Genomic DNA, 14,369 nt, shown 5'->3' on the forward strand with positions numbered 1-14,369 from the left:
AAGAAAATAATAAAATGTCCCTCAAATTAAGCCTCGTCTCGCAGATTCCCTAATGTACACCTTGAGCGCTTTAGGATAAATCGGAATAGACTTTAACGAATCCGCGAGATGATGCCGAGGAAAAAACTGCGTGGATGTACGAAGGATGACGAGCGGGAAGTACGAACGCGTAGCTGCTATGTGTGCGTGAAGAAAATGATCGGGTTGAGAGAAAGAGAGTGAGAGAACCGGAGAGAAAGGTAATAAAATCAATGTTAAACCGATCATTACCAATTTACAATTCTGAGAGACACATCTTCGTTATTTGCCATTTCTCTGCATAAGTTCAACCTCGGTTTCAAACGTTGGACGCTGCCCTCCCGCCAGCATAGATCACAACTGAATCGACCGATGCTTGTGTGGATTTTTTTCTTTTCTGAAGACTTAAGAGCTAATAAATTATTAGAGATATTCAAACATCGGTGCGCAGGACATTTTGAATGCATCGGAAAGTGACCAGATGCAAGCGTTATCATCAATGGGGCATCGTCCACACTGAAATATACATTACACACGAAGTCTCAGCGTTTCCGTTTTTTCAAAATATCGTGACGGTAGGGACGAGGAGAACAGTCCCGTTCTATGTGTGTAAGAACCATAAAGCTTAATGAAGAACATTATACTATGAACTTACGGGATACTAAATAAAAGTAAGCCAAACCGTTAACGATTGCAATGTGTCTTTTTACTTCCGTGTAATCAATCGATATGTTTCCCGTCTTATTTACATTTTCATTCTATCTTTAAACATTTACAATAGACGGTTTACTTATTAATATAACAGCTTCATAATTCTTGATATAACAAATTAGTAAATGAACAGATCACATTGATAAGAGAATACAAAAACAACATTTTCCATAGTCGCTTGTTTATTATGCATATACCGTAAAAGTTACAAATGCAGTGTATTATTTCTATTATATAAGTTCTTTTACACGTAGATTGATTTCACACGACGATACATGTATCGCCGAGTCGTGTGAAACGAGTCGCGATACGCGTATGAGATATGAAATATGATTTCATTTGTCTCTTTGTGTCGATCATTTGTTTCGTTTATTCTTTAATTGAAATTGAGAGTAGCTCGTCTCAAGCATATATTTTAAACGAAGATATTTTCTTTTAGAAATGCAAAAGTTTGAGGTCCCATCTATATGATGTTATATAAAAGAGATAAAAGAAAAAAAGGAGTGAAAAGGAAATACTAATTTAGTATATAAATAAATAAGTGGATACAAACGCATAAAAAATTGTTATAAGAAAAAGGAAGGTAATTTAAAAGTGTTACAGATTTAAAAAGCTATATTGTGAGGAAGTAGGCACAAGTTTCTTCAAAATACATTAATAAACAAAATATATCCCTCTTAAAGAAGGAAGTATAAAATATAACAAAATTTTCATGCATATTTATCATAATTTTTCAATCTATTTATCGCACCGATTTTCAAGTACTTTTGTATTAAAATAATAAAACTCCATTACTCAACTTTTTATAGTTAATAGATTGTTACTCACTAAAAATTATTAAACAACGAAATTGAATGCATTTAGTTTATAAAAAAACAGAAACATAAAAATTAGGTGTGCTATTTTGTAGGACCAAAACGATCCCGAATCTACCGTGTGAATGACACAATTTGTTTCGATGTTCTGTTGTTTTGTCTACCGACTTTATAAAGTGTCACCAGCAGCCGAGGTTTTTAGGATATATGAAATTAGTATCGCGATTCCATTGTGATACATGTACAACAATATACATATATTCAGTATATATCATATGCATATCGCAATATACATATCAGCGTGTGAAACCGACCAAGAGGCCGATGTTGTTAAGATACACGAAATGAGTATCGCGATACTGCATCTCACGAGAATCGCCATACATATTCGGTATCTATCATACGCGTATATATACGCATAGGCTTGTGAAAAATCATTATTCAGATTTTTTGTTTCTATCGCGTGTCTTCATACAATTCTGAATGATTGTTCGAAAATGTACAAGATAGCAGGCACTTACAAGTCGAAAAATACCCATTAGCATCGATTGCAGAAATAATTCTCGAATTGAATTAAGCGGTGACATTCCGGAGCATAAAACAGTTAACATAAATCCTTCCATACCGACAGTAGAGAAAAATTTCCCGGCCTAAAATATATTATTATTTTATTAATTATCCATTCCTAATGTAATTAATATATAGTCCTGCTTTTACTTACTAATGCATCTTTAAAAAGTTTATTTGCTACTACTTCTGGACTGACAAGAGCACTAGTTTCAGATATAAGCTTTGTTTCGAGTGGTTTAGATAATTCTTCTATAGCAAAACCTGGTGTATCAGTATCTGGAGGTAGACTAAGAGTTACAGAAATATTATATGGTGCTAATTCCATAGATATACTTTCTGCCAAACCGCGAAGTGCAAATTTTGTACTACAATATGCAGAATAGCCAAATATACCTAAAAAGTAGAAGTACCATATATAAAAATATGTTATATAATGTAAATCTATTTAATTGAGAAATTCGAAAAATACCTAATAATGCAGCTTGAGAAGAAGTTAATACTATAATTCCTTCCTGAGAAGCTTTCATTCTTTGGACAACAGCTTTGATACAATAATATGTTCCTAAGAAATTAATATTAATCATTTTCTGTAGATCTGCTATAGAGGTATCTTCTATTTTGCCACAAATTGCAGTTCCGGCACAATTCACCAACATATATATTGGACCCATAGTTCTTTCTAAATCACTCAGAGCTTTTTCAACAGCATTATAATCTTCACCAATATCTAAAGATAGATATTCAACTTTTTGAACATCCTTGTTTTTGCATGCATGAATGATTTCATTTCTTGCAACTTCTAATTTGTGAACATCTCTTGCAATTATTGTTACATGTGCTCCACACTTTGCAGCAAGAATTGCAACACATTTTCCTATACCACTTGATCCACCAGTCACCTGTCATAAAATATTAACAAATATTTTTGTAAGTAAACATTTAAAACTTATAAAATCATGCAGTTATAATTAGTTTGAATACAATTGTGTAATTTATTACTAAAATAAAATTTGAAGTAATTTTATTTACATTTTAAAAATATTTTAAAAATAAGAAATCTTAATAAGGGTTAGGTATACATTAGCTTTTAATTACTTACAACAACATGCTTTTTATTAACATCTCTTGGTCGTCTTCGCCAAAAGAAATATCTCACAAACGAAACAGCAATTAGTAACACTATAATTATTAATATTACATTAAATATCACTACCATTATTTTTGTTCTATGAACCTTTTAACAATATTAACTCCTGAAGAAAAACAAATCCAATTCATACATTCAAGTATTACTATTATTAAAAAACGGCTTATATAAATATCTTCATTTATATTAAATATTACGTTCTATATTAAAATTAATCTTTGGAGCGGTCATATCTCTTGATATGCCGGTAAAAAATGAATAAAAAACTGATAACATTCATTTATCATCATAACTGAACTTTATTAAGTTTGTATGTAGAATTGTATGCGGACGGATTATAATTTCATGTAATTTGTAATCTTTATACCCCGGATATATAATTTTACGATATCAATATTTCTCATAATTGTATCACCTGGTATCACATAGACAGACGATACGTAAAAGTATAGACAAAATATATACAGGATATACCCACAGATATGTATGTATACTGTGGATACGAGGTTGCATGAAACCGCAAGAAACAAATTGATCGCAGTTATATTCTGGTTTTAGTACGTAGCGCGACTACCGTCTAATCGGTGTACTTTACTCTCTAGTATTCCTCTTCGCGCACGCAACGTCGCGAAGTCCCACGTCGTGTCCATTAGTGACAAAGTGTTGAGTGCTACGACTGCGAAAGGGAATACAGAAGAGTGAAGTACTACCAGTCAAACGGTAGTGGCGCCACACACTAAAGCCATAATATGACCAAAAGTCAAGTCGCTTCCACATCATATCACATCCATGTTCGCGGAATTTAATATCCATAGCAAATTCCATAGTATGTATACCATTGACGAAGTATTCAGTCAATGGTTTCATGTACATATTTCGTATAAAACGTGCCTCGAATCGTCTTCTTTAATTTCAGATTTGATTACAAGAAAAACTAATGGTTATTTCTAATTTGAGAATAGCTCGTAGATACTTTCACAAGATTTTGCTTCATTTTGGTATTTTTCTTTATTCATACATTAATCTCATAAAATATTTATTGTACTTTTAAAACATGTATATGATATAAAATTTGATATGATACTAACATTTATTATGTAAAACTGTGCAATAAAAAATAGTTACAGAGGTACGTTATTTTTTGTGATATTTCAATCTGTCATTTTGTTGTATTACTAGACATTTGTAGCTTCTAACATATTTTAAAAATATGTATATATTTATATTGTGTGTATATATATATATATAGAAATGTAAGAATAATTCTCTTAATCTATAAATACAGGTTCTTATAAAAAATGGACGGAATTAAATACTATCGCTGAAAACTCAATTATAAAACAATGTCATATAAAACAGAAGAGTTTGAAAACAGATCTACAAATATTTGCTTAAAATTAACATTACCAAAAATAGTTTGAAACTTATTCTGTAAATAAATCTTGTTTGGATACTATCGATATAACGAGCGATTATATATATCCTCCCCTTGATAATCCTTGATGACTTTGTAGATTGGGCTGCATTTGCATTACTAAATTTCGAGATTCCTTACGCAATCTATAACCGGCTTTCGCATCTAGATACAACAAACTCGAAGCTAACCAGTGGAACATGAACGAAACAACTGCCAAACCATATGACCATGATAAATGGTTAAAGTTTGGGTACATCAACCAGTCTCTGCGCCAACATTGCCCTCCAAATATTGATACTGCTAAAAATAATAGGGTTCCTAAAATTTAAAGATTAGTTGAAACTTTTTTGCTATAGTGATGTTACATTATTGAAAATTTCCATTTACCTGCTGTGATACAACACACAAAAGCAAAAGCTGAAAGCAACCATTCATAATTCAACACAAATTTTAAAGGCCAACGGACTAAGGTCAATGCAATCACAACTTGCGCAAAGAACGAGAGTAAAAGAGAAAGAGTAACAAATGTCTGCACAACCATTAACCACCCTGGCAATAACCATTCTCTGATCACATAATATTCTTCTGAGAAAATATGGTGACATCCATCAAATTGTTTGTCAAACTGATAATATGGATATCTAAACTGTTCGAAACAATATTCCCATAGTCCCATATGTTTAAAATTACTGAAAGTCTCTTGGTAAGATTCAATCCAATAGGGGCTGAAATTAAATTAATTCAACAATCAAGATATATTTACAAAATTAACGAAAGTTTATTATGTATTGAATAGTATTTAAAAACATGTATTTTCTTATAAAAAGAACTAATAATATGTATCAAATTTTAATGTTTGAAAATTATTACCTAGTAAATGCCATAACCAACAATAAACCTGCAATATATGTAATTACTCCACCAAGTACCACCGCGTCTAAAAAAAGAGATTATGAATGTTTTTAATGCAATGCAGGTCTAAAAAATGATATTGCTTACTTGAGGCACGATGATAATCTTGTTTATCAACAGACATGCCGATTGTTTGATGTTATCAGTATATAGACGTCACAAATCGTTTATTTATAAATCTCAAAAATATTCTCTTTATCGTAAACTTGCCACACCTTGCATTGTTTCAGTACTGCCAACAATGGTAATAATATAACTTATTGCTTGATGCTGACATACTATAGCCAGATCCACAACCATATAAGTACATTCGTATACACTGCAGTCATAAATTTTATCTTACGCTGAATGGATAACGTCGCATGTAACGCAAAAATGATCTGAGGGTTTGGTGATTCCCGAAATCTTGTGACAAACAGTAGTATCGCGTATCAGATCTATTATATATCTCGTTTATGATTGAATATAATTCTTAAACTCGCCGCTCTAAAATGTACAGCGCATAAGAAAACTTCTTATTTTCAACACGGTCGGTATTTCAGAACATGGGATTCCATAAAATTATAAATCTATATATCACTTGCACCTCTACTTTGTTGCACTACTTTGTGTAAAGGTATATCATATTGTTCAATAAGTTTATTTCTTACCATCTTTGCGTTGAAAATGAAGAAAAAATTGTAACATTGTATGAGAGAATCTGGATGGTGTAACGAAACAATATATTGTTCTACTTTACAACATCCTGAAGTTTATTTTATACCATTCTTATCACTGTTTACGTGTATACATCGTTAATTATTATATTATATAAATTACAGTCGTGTATGTTTATCTTAGATACCTATTGACAGGTGGCTCCATGCGTTCGTTTTAGGAACTTCTTCGATATTCCCTCTTTGTTCTCAGGATAACCATAATCCACTGATAAGAATATCTTTCACAGCAAAATTAGTAACTTCTCTTTCAAAGAAAGATCTTTAATTAGTAAATTAATGATCTTTCTTTGTTTTATTCATCTCCAAACGTAACTGTTATATACAAGACATGAAACATATACACAGATCAGTTATAATATATCTGTTTTTAATATAGACTGTCACATAAAACGAAATATATTTTTTATTAACGTTCGTTATTTTCTTTTCTTGGCAAATATTCGTTGAATGAAGAGGAAAATCTGAAGCATAAATCATAATAAAATATATGTCCGAATATATGTGTCATTATTCAAACGGGTAGCTTAAATGCATTGCACGAGAACCGTAGTCGAGATGAAAAAGCTTCCGAAATGCGGATCGATCCTGCGCTCGGTGCACGGCTCCAGGGCGGGTTGCATATAAATAGGTTCCGACGGAACACGATCAACTTAAGGAAGTTGTTGAAATAAAATTAGCCTGTTGTCTGTGCATGATCTGACTTTTTCTCCTTAACTCGTGTATTATCGACCGATGGCGAATTGACCGGAAAGATTATTAATTAGCCAACCCCGGGAACTTGAATAGTTCGGTGCTCGTAGAAAGGGGTGGGGGTAGATGGGTCGTACGTGCATTCACCCCCGTTACCGAGGGGCAAAGTCCCCGCTTCACCCTTGCCGTTATCCTTCGAGCAAAAGGTCACGTACCACCACCCTGTCGATCGTTCACCTCGTCCTGGGAGTCACTCCTGGTAGTCAGGTTAAAGCGGAAGGTATGAAGAACCTCTTTGCACTTGGGATATGAACGACGCGAACGTGAAAAGGGATGAGTCGCATTATCTCCTAGCAATTTCTACCTGATTAAATGTAAACCACTGTCGTTTCAAACTGGAAAATAACAAACTTTAGAGGACAGATTTGCAAGGATGTTTAGGTTAATTATACTAATGAAGGAGCATGGATTACGGTTTTATACGACTTTTCTTTTTAAAGTAATCGCATTATAATGTTATTTATAATATAACCACGTGAATTATATTTAAAGGACAATAATGATGGAAATTATTATTAATTTATTATGTATATGTATACATAATTTATATTTATATATACATATACATATATATATACATATACGTATGTCTGCACATATGTTAATTAAATGTATTATAAATGATAATAAATAAGTGATATTTGAGGTGAACGAAAGTGTAAGGTAATGTGTTGTATAAATGATTACGTATTATACTAATACGGGATAGAAATTTATTGTCACTGATGCTTATTTCACAGAAGGTAAACGTACGCTTCGCGATATAAATTATCCATTATATGTTTGAACGTATTGCGCAAAAGCATAATGTATTAGTTCTTTAACACATTGTACGCCATTCACAGATCGCCATGTCATGAATTATTGTTTCGCACGGTAACATACATATGATATTCCTTGAGAATAATAAAACAATACTAAACAAACAAAAACGTTTCAAAAATCGTAAAAAGAAATGTATTTCAAAATATCGTTTATAATATCCTAAGAGGGAAACGGATTAAGTTGTTCCTGCACTTTACTCGTTACTTTCTTACTCAATAACGTGTCATTCGCATTTTTATCATCGCGTAAACGCGATCCTGCTATCTCATGGCCAACAAGGAGCAGTTCGATGGACTTCGATATCGTGTTTCGTGCCTTCCGAACGGACGATCGAGTACGAAACTCTCGACGTCGGACAAAGACAAGGAATAATACGACGTGGCAAACAATGAACCCCTTTCGGTATTATGTTCCCCGTTCTGACGAAAGAAATATCCAGTGTCGTTCGTCGGCCGCCGTGGCGCAGGCGGCGCGACGCGGCGCGGCGGCGCGCTATTTCAAGACCGCGACAAATTATCGTTCGCTCGATACTCTAGAATTTTATATTTGTCACGAGTATATTTCGGACGTAATGGCCGTTTATTACGCAACGACTCCTGGTCTCACGTCAAACGTGGGTGGCCATGTGAAAATTACGTAACGGTAACAGCGTTACGATGTAACTCTCTGTGTCCCTTGGATGTCCGTAAACGGACAGGGGACCGCAAACACCGGGAAACACGAACCTACGTCCACCGGGAGTCGCTAATCCTCGAGGTGAGGCAACTTAGTTTCCGACTCTCGACGCCCTCGTAAAATCCGGAATGGATCTTAAGCGGTCACCAGCAGCGATTCTCCGTCGTCGAAACGTTTCGATCGTGCGGAAAATTCGACACAGGAGAACATCCTGCGGTGAATTCGCGACGCGAACCTTGTCCCTTTCGTGGTGAGCTGCTTGTGTGCATCGGTTCCGGCTTACGGAACGGGTAAAACCGATACAGAGCCGGGCCACGAGGAGAGGATCGTAGAGCAGCGTTGGTACGATTTCGGACAGAGAAGCGTACGTTGCACTCGCCAGAAGGGAGTGTCCCGTGCGACCCACCCCTCCCCTCCGTCCTTCGCCACCGCCTCCGCGTCAGTACCCCTCCTGTGATACCCTAGCTACGACCCTGGGTTCCGTGTCTCCCGGGCTGCACCGGGGGGTGAACGCCCTCGCCTGACCCAGACTCAGAATCGATCTCCATTCGTTGCACTGTTGGCAACCCTCACTCCCGCCCCACCACCTCTCCGAGGCACCCTCTGTCCCAGGGAGGCTCGTCACACTCGTGGATTCTCCACGGAACCAGCTCCCTGGAACGTTAAAAAAAAAGAAAAGAAACCCAGCTACGGTGGCTGGGCCTGCTGTCTTCGGGCTACCGAAGAAAACCACCCTTGCCATTTGCGGTTCTGTTCTTTTCGTTTTTACGCCACGGCCAGTACTTACAGTTGTAGGTGGTAATATTTTTTCAAGAATTCAAAAAGATGTTCGATTAGAGTCTTCTACGAGGTAGAATTATAGCGATGTTTCAGGGAGGGCAGAATATTTCTGCTTCTCTTAAATGAGATTGTACTTATCCAACGTTCGTTCACCCCTGTCAATAATATATTGATCGAATGATATTCCGAGAATTTATGCAAATTCGTCTAACAGTAGAAACCAAGAATGAGAGATAGAAAATCGCGAGTTTCTTCGAAAATCATTGGCCTTCAGATATCGAAACCGATTTCATGGGATCGTATAACGTGAAAGAATTTTAATGGATGGATATATGCTATTTGCATCCCTCTGCAGCTCGTGAATTGTTAACACTGTGCTATTTCAGTGAACGTTCTCTCTCTTATAGGTTTAAACGCAGCTTTGAACATCCTGGCAGGATCTATAGAATGCCGGGTAAAAGCGACCGCCGATCTATTTTCCCCTGGTAAGCAGTTCCACGTGTTCGTATCGCGTTCGCGTAATTTCAAGCCGAGTAACAAGTGCAAGCCAAGTAACTGTGTAAAGCTGCTTGCAAATATAGTCACATAGTGGTTGGACAGCGTGTCATTTCGTATCGCCATGAAAATTCTTAAGGATGCTACGTAATTTTATCTTCCCGATATCTGAGTGACGTAAGGATGTCATTTTTGTAAAACAATCTATACACAAAGGAAAAAAAGCGCTGGAAAATGATAGTGAATCAAGCAAAATTACGCGGTTATGGATGAATTATTTTTTTATTGAACGACCGTGAACGTCAAGGGATGAAACAGTTGCTTTACGAGGAAAAGTAACATCGAAGTGGTTTCACGTCATTGTAGCTGAGACATTATCTGCAATATCACCGCGGTCATTTTACTCGAAGCACCGTAACTTCGTATAAAATTATTAGCGTGAGCTTTATATAAGAGCTGGCTAATGAAAATAAATCAAAGATAATGACAGGCTTCCTAAAGTGTCCTCAGGGTGTGAAACGGTGGGAAGTTTTCATCGCATGATATACGACGGTGAATTAAAAAGGCAGCTCAAAACCCGGGATCGGTTTATCTTTTATCACTCTTACGAGTGTTTAAAATTGAAAGAAAGCGAGCCACTATTTAAATTAATTTTCTTGTCACGAATAAAATTATGGATCGAGTTATACGAAGTATTACCAGAGCTTGAAGTTCCAAGCATAACGATACATTTCCTTTTCTTTTTTTTCCGCATAATATACCTGAAAGAAATCATATTTTTCTCTTAAAGTTTTACGCAGAGAGAAGTTTTAAACCATTATCCATCACATTATCCGTAATCAAAATATTTCTTCATTCAAAATTATTATACACATACAACTGTTATAATATCGATTCCGCAGCTCATCGCCGCATTTTCTATATCAAAATTAAAACCTGAACGATCAAACAAAGTGACACTAATTTCAAATCCATCTCGCGAATTATCATTCGCTATTAGTGAAACAGTAAAGCGAAAGTGAAACAAAATTAGTGCAATAATAAAAAGACACAGTCCTGAAGTCCATCGAAAACGTTTCTCATTCGCATCCATCTAAAGAACATTTACATCCCTGCGAAGTCCCTTCGACTCGTACATCATCTTAAGTACTGTCCGTACATCCCGCAAACGAAGCACCAACCCACCGAAAAGGCGAAAGAGAGACGAGATAGAAGGCGAAAGCAGAAGCCGTGGCTGGTCTTTGTTCCCATTAATATCCAGGAAATAATATCCCACGTAAAACGCTTCCGATGGCGAGCGAAAGAAAGTCATTTACCGGCCCCGTCGCGACTGAATTATAGGAGTGGCGCGAGTCAAAGGGACGCGCATCGAAGCGTCCTGTGCGTGTATTACCCCGGCTAACGATTTCATCCGCCATCCGCAGGGGGTGAGAAGCCGCCGGGGAGAGAAGCGATGCGGTGGCAGCACCAGAAGAAAAAGTCACTCGAACGAGAGATAGAGAAGGAGAGCGAAGGGTGCAACGCCGCGTAAGTAAGTAAGTGCAGCTCGGCTCGATGCATTCTTCTCGGTTTTCTCTTGGTTCCCGTGGCCGTTACGAGAGGTCCAACGGACTTTTTAACGAGCCGAGCCGTTCCTACGCCTTCTAGCTGCTGCTGGTGCTCGCCACCTCGAAGGGGTGGATCGCTATCGTGGCCGGGAACATTATGCCAGCGCCGTCTGCGAGACATTGTGCGCGCCAGCTTCCACGGAATATTACGACCGAGGAAAGAAAGATATGCAGAAACAGCAGGGGGATGAAAGGGGGGAGTGGAAAGGGGGTGGCGGTGACGCGGGGTTGGATTCGATGGGTCTCGCTCTTTCTCTCCCTTCCTCTTGTCCTGATATTTCCGTGGCTCTCGCAGTCTTTCAGCCAGCTTCGTGGGAGTGGTTCGAAGGAAACGCGACACGACGTTGCTTGTTTATTTATTTATAACGGCGCGTTTTGATGGATGCGACATAATGAATGGAGGGTTAAGAAGCGGACCGATGTAACGCCAGTGACTGATTTCTGCTGGATGTCTGGAGCGGATTAAGGCAACAGAAATAGAAAAAATCGAATGGAATTGTATCGCAGCAAACTGCGAAACCGTGGATGCTAATCGCCTAGTTTTATCGAAGCTTGTTGTTATTATCTGAAATTAATTTTTTTTTTTTTTTTGGTATTGCAAAGATCTTGGTTTTGATTCGAAGAATATAACACATTTCGATACTTAATAGTTTGTTGCTAATGGCGTAGATATGTTTGAAAACATTACACAATATTCTTTATATAGATATTATGTATAATATTAGTTACATATAACGAAGGATGAGTATCATAAATTCCGTGTTCAATCATAAATTTCTATAAATCAAAAACTTATTTTTGAGTACGAGAGGCATGATGTAATCGAATATTGGGAACATCTTAAAACTACGTATATCATGTAGAAGTATTCATAAAAAAAATAGCTTCGGACAACGACTATTTGTAAACAAATTCCGCGAAATTTTCAATAACGAATCAACTGCGAGACGAATGATAAACAGCAAACGACAAGCACAAAACATGAATTACTATTATCAACCAAGATGAATGAAAATTCCGGTAATATCGTTGGCAACATTCCGCATAAGGAATGAATGCAACGAAATACTCTTGCTTCTTGCTTCGAACAGAGCCATTGTAGCAGCTCTCTGCGCAATTACAGCTAAGTCGCGAATGTAACTAGAATTTCCTAATCTCTGAGCTATCTTTGCGAACAAATATTCGTCTCGTCGGTATATCTAAATTTCTAAGTGGAAATCTGCGTAGATGGATTTGTCTCTCGAATAATTACCGTATATATCTATACGTTCGAACGAACGATATCATCTGTTCAACGTTGGATGACTTACTTGTCCATGCTAGACATTTTCGCGTTTTACGATCGCTCATGAAATCGTTTTCAGAACCAGCGTGCGTGAAACGCGTGCTATTGCCCAACGCAGATCCCTCGTCGCAGCACTTTTACAATTGCAACTATCGTTGCGTTTTTGGAAAAATAAAAAAAATCACAGTCTTTAATCTGTAGCTATTCGGTGCATTGCTTTTTACGATTATAGATTATTTATAACTGGCTTATTAATACACCACCGCGTCTCCGACACACCATCAGCGTGTATTGATTTTCGTTGCGACACGTTGCTCGTTATTTTTAAGCTGTACGTTCCGGCCGTAATTAATCCAATTGAATCGATGCACTCTCACGACGTGATCATGCTGAAAACATGTTAAACGCCATCGGTTCTGAGTATTTTTTAGGAACGAAGGAATTCTTGGAAGAGTAGAACTCATTTATCTAGAGTGATTTTCTCAGAAACATTTAAAAAACATCTGCAATTTTTCTACGTGAAACACAATTCAAGAATACATCGGTTCTCTAATTTGTACCAGTTATTTTAGTCGAACGGCAAAATAGTTAGAATCTTACTATTTTGGGTATTTAGATTGTTAATATTTTTTGACCAACATTTCCACATACTTTTATTTGTCATTAGTAACCTCATATATATATCAGGTCGTTCGAAAAGTTTCTTTCGTTTTATAAGGAAATAATGGATGGACAACATTTTTTGTTTTACATTATTTATAAAATAAAGATTACAATATTCGACAGATTAGGTTTCATGTTTGTATAAAGATGCGTCGTTGTAAAAGACGTGTCTGTAAAAGAAAGACACTTTTCGGACAACCTAATATATAGGATATATTATTAAAATATATAAATTATTAGATAATGTATATATAAAGGTGTATCATTGTTAGATTAGTATCTTTTAGTTGGTACCATGAAGGTACCGAATTTAGTAGTATGATATTACTTGGTAAGATATTAGTAAATTTTTGATCTAGTAGATTTCGTTAGTACTTCGAGGTTGTTGAACCCTTTTACTTCTTTGGATCTCGAGATCATTGGAATCATGATAGGATCCTCAGATCCTTGGAATACATACAGTAAGGTTTTTAAATTGTTGAAACCTTAAGTATTTAAAGTTTATGAATCCTACTGTATAGGTTCCAACGCAATCTCAAAATACTATTATACATATGTGCTTTATCGACATCAGCATTCTGTCTTATATATCCCAATAAAATTGAGATATTAAATAGTGTGCGTTCCAAAGCACAGATGCAGTGATATTTTATGGAAAATCTTATTTTTCTTCTCTTTTATCTAAAATTTCTTTTACACAGAATAACGAGAGGGCTCGATCAATGTGAAGAAAAAAGCTTTGCTTCTGTGAATGCGTGGTTCCAGGAATTTAATTCATGTTCTTCTATAACATCTTTTTCTGACTGCACTGAAAAGAGATCTACGGTGACCTATCTTGTACGTAGGACGATGTTAAAAGGAAATACGTGGATTAAAAATCGTGATGAGAAGAAGTTATAGGAAAATCATATCGAGCAATATCAAATAATTAATACCTTTATCTCAGCTTCTTAATTTCCGATATTTTGTTCGATAATTTG

The 14,369-nt window shown here is 36.2% G+C and overlaps 2 protein-coding genes across 3 annotated transcripts; both read right to left on the minus strand.

Annotated features, from left to right (window-relative positions):
* Positions 1–1,754: 1,754 nt before the first annotated feature.
* LOC117213831 (3-ketodihydrosphingosine reductase) lies at positions 1,755–3,918 on the minus strand. Of its 2 annotated transcripts, XM_033459525.1 has the most exons (5): positions 3,677–3,918; positions 3,214–3,367; positions 2,584–3,013; positions 2,266–2,507; positions 1,755–2,194 (listed from the first exon to the last, which is right to left on the minus strand). In XM_033459525.1, exons 2-5 carry the CDS (start codon positions 3,328–3,330, stop codon positions 1,982–1,984), a joined length of 1,002 nt encoding a protein of 333 aa, XP_033315416.1. In that variant the 5' UTR covers positions 3,331–3,367; positions 3,677–3,918; the 3' UTR covers positions 1,755–1,981. The 2 variants fall into 2 exon arrangements, with proteins under 2 accessions (XP_033315416.1, XP_033315415.1); XM_033459524.1 differs by having other exon boundaries at positions 3,214–3,917.
* A 651-nt stretch (positions 3,919–4,569) lies between these two features.
* Positions 4,570–5,984, minus strand: LOC117213833. The gene is made up of 4 exons (XM_033459527.1): positions 5,678–5,984; positions 5,549–5,615; positions 5,066–5,403; positions 4,570–4,996 (listed from the first exon to the last, which is right to left on the minus strand). Exons 1-4 carry the CDS (start codon positions 5,712–5,714, stop codon positions 4,734–4,736), a joined length of 705 nt encoding a protein of 234 aa, XP_033315418.1. The 5' UTR covers positions 5,715–5,984; the 3' UTR covers positions 4,570–4,733.
* Between the last annotated feature and the right edge of the window lie 8,385 nt (positions 5,985–14,369).

The sequence above is a fragment of the Bombus bifarius genome, unplaced genomic scaffold (genome assembly GCF_011952205.1).
Source record: "Bombus bifarius isolate JDL3187 unplaced genomic scaffold, Bbif_JDL3187 scf7180000009125, whole genome shotgun sequence".
NCBI classification, from domain to species: domain Eukaryota; kingdom Metazoa; phylum Arthropoda; class Insecta; order Hymenoptera; family Apidae; genus Bombus; species Bombus bifarius.

Bases quoted from the DNA above. Each gene is read 5' to 3' on its own strand.
- LOC117213833 (XM_033459527.1), bottom strand. From the start codon at position 5,714: ATGTCTGTTGATAAACAAGATTATCATCGTGCCTCAA. The intron at 5,404-5,548 runs GTAATAATTTTC...ATTTAATTTCAG, and splicing joins TTGGTTATGGCATTTACTAG to CCCCTATTGGATTGAATCTT. The intron at 4,997-5,065 runs GTAAATGGAAAT...TTTAAATTTTAG, and splicing joins TGTGTGTTGTATCACAGCAG to GAACCCTATTATTTTTAGCA.
- LOC117213831 (XM_033459525.1), bottom strand. From the start codon at position 3,330: ATGGTAGTGATATTTAATGTAATATTAATAATTATAGTGTTACTAATT. The intron at 3,014-3,213 runs GTAAGTAATTAA...ATTTTATGACAG, and splicing joins TTAATAAAAAGCATGTTGTT to GTGACTGGTGGATCAAGTGG. The intron at 2,508-2,583 runs GTATTTTTCGAA...TCTACTTTTTAG, and splicing joins TTCTCAAGCTGCATTATTAG to GTATATTTGGCTATTCTGCA.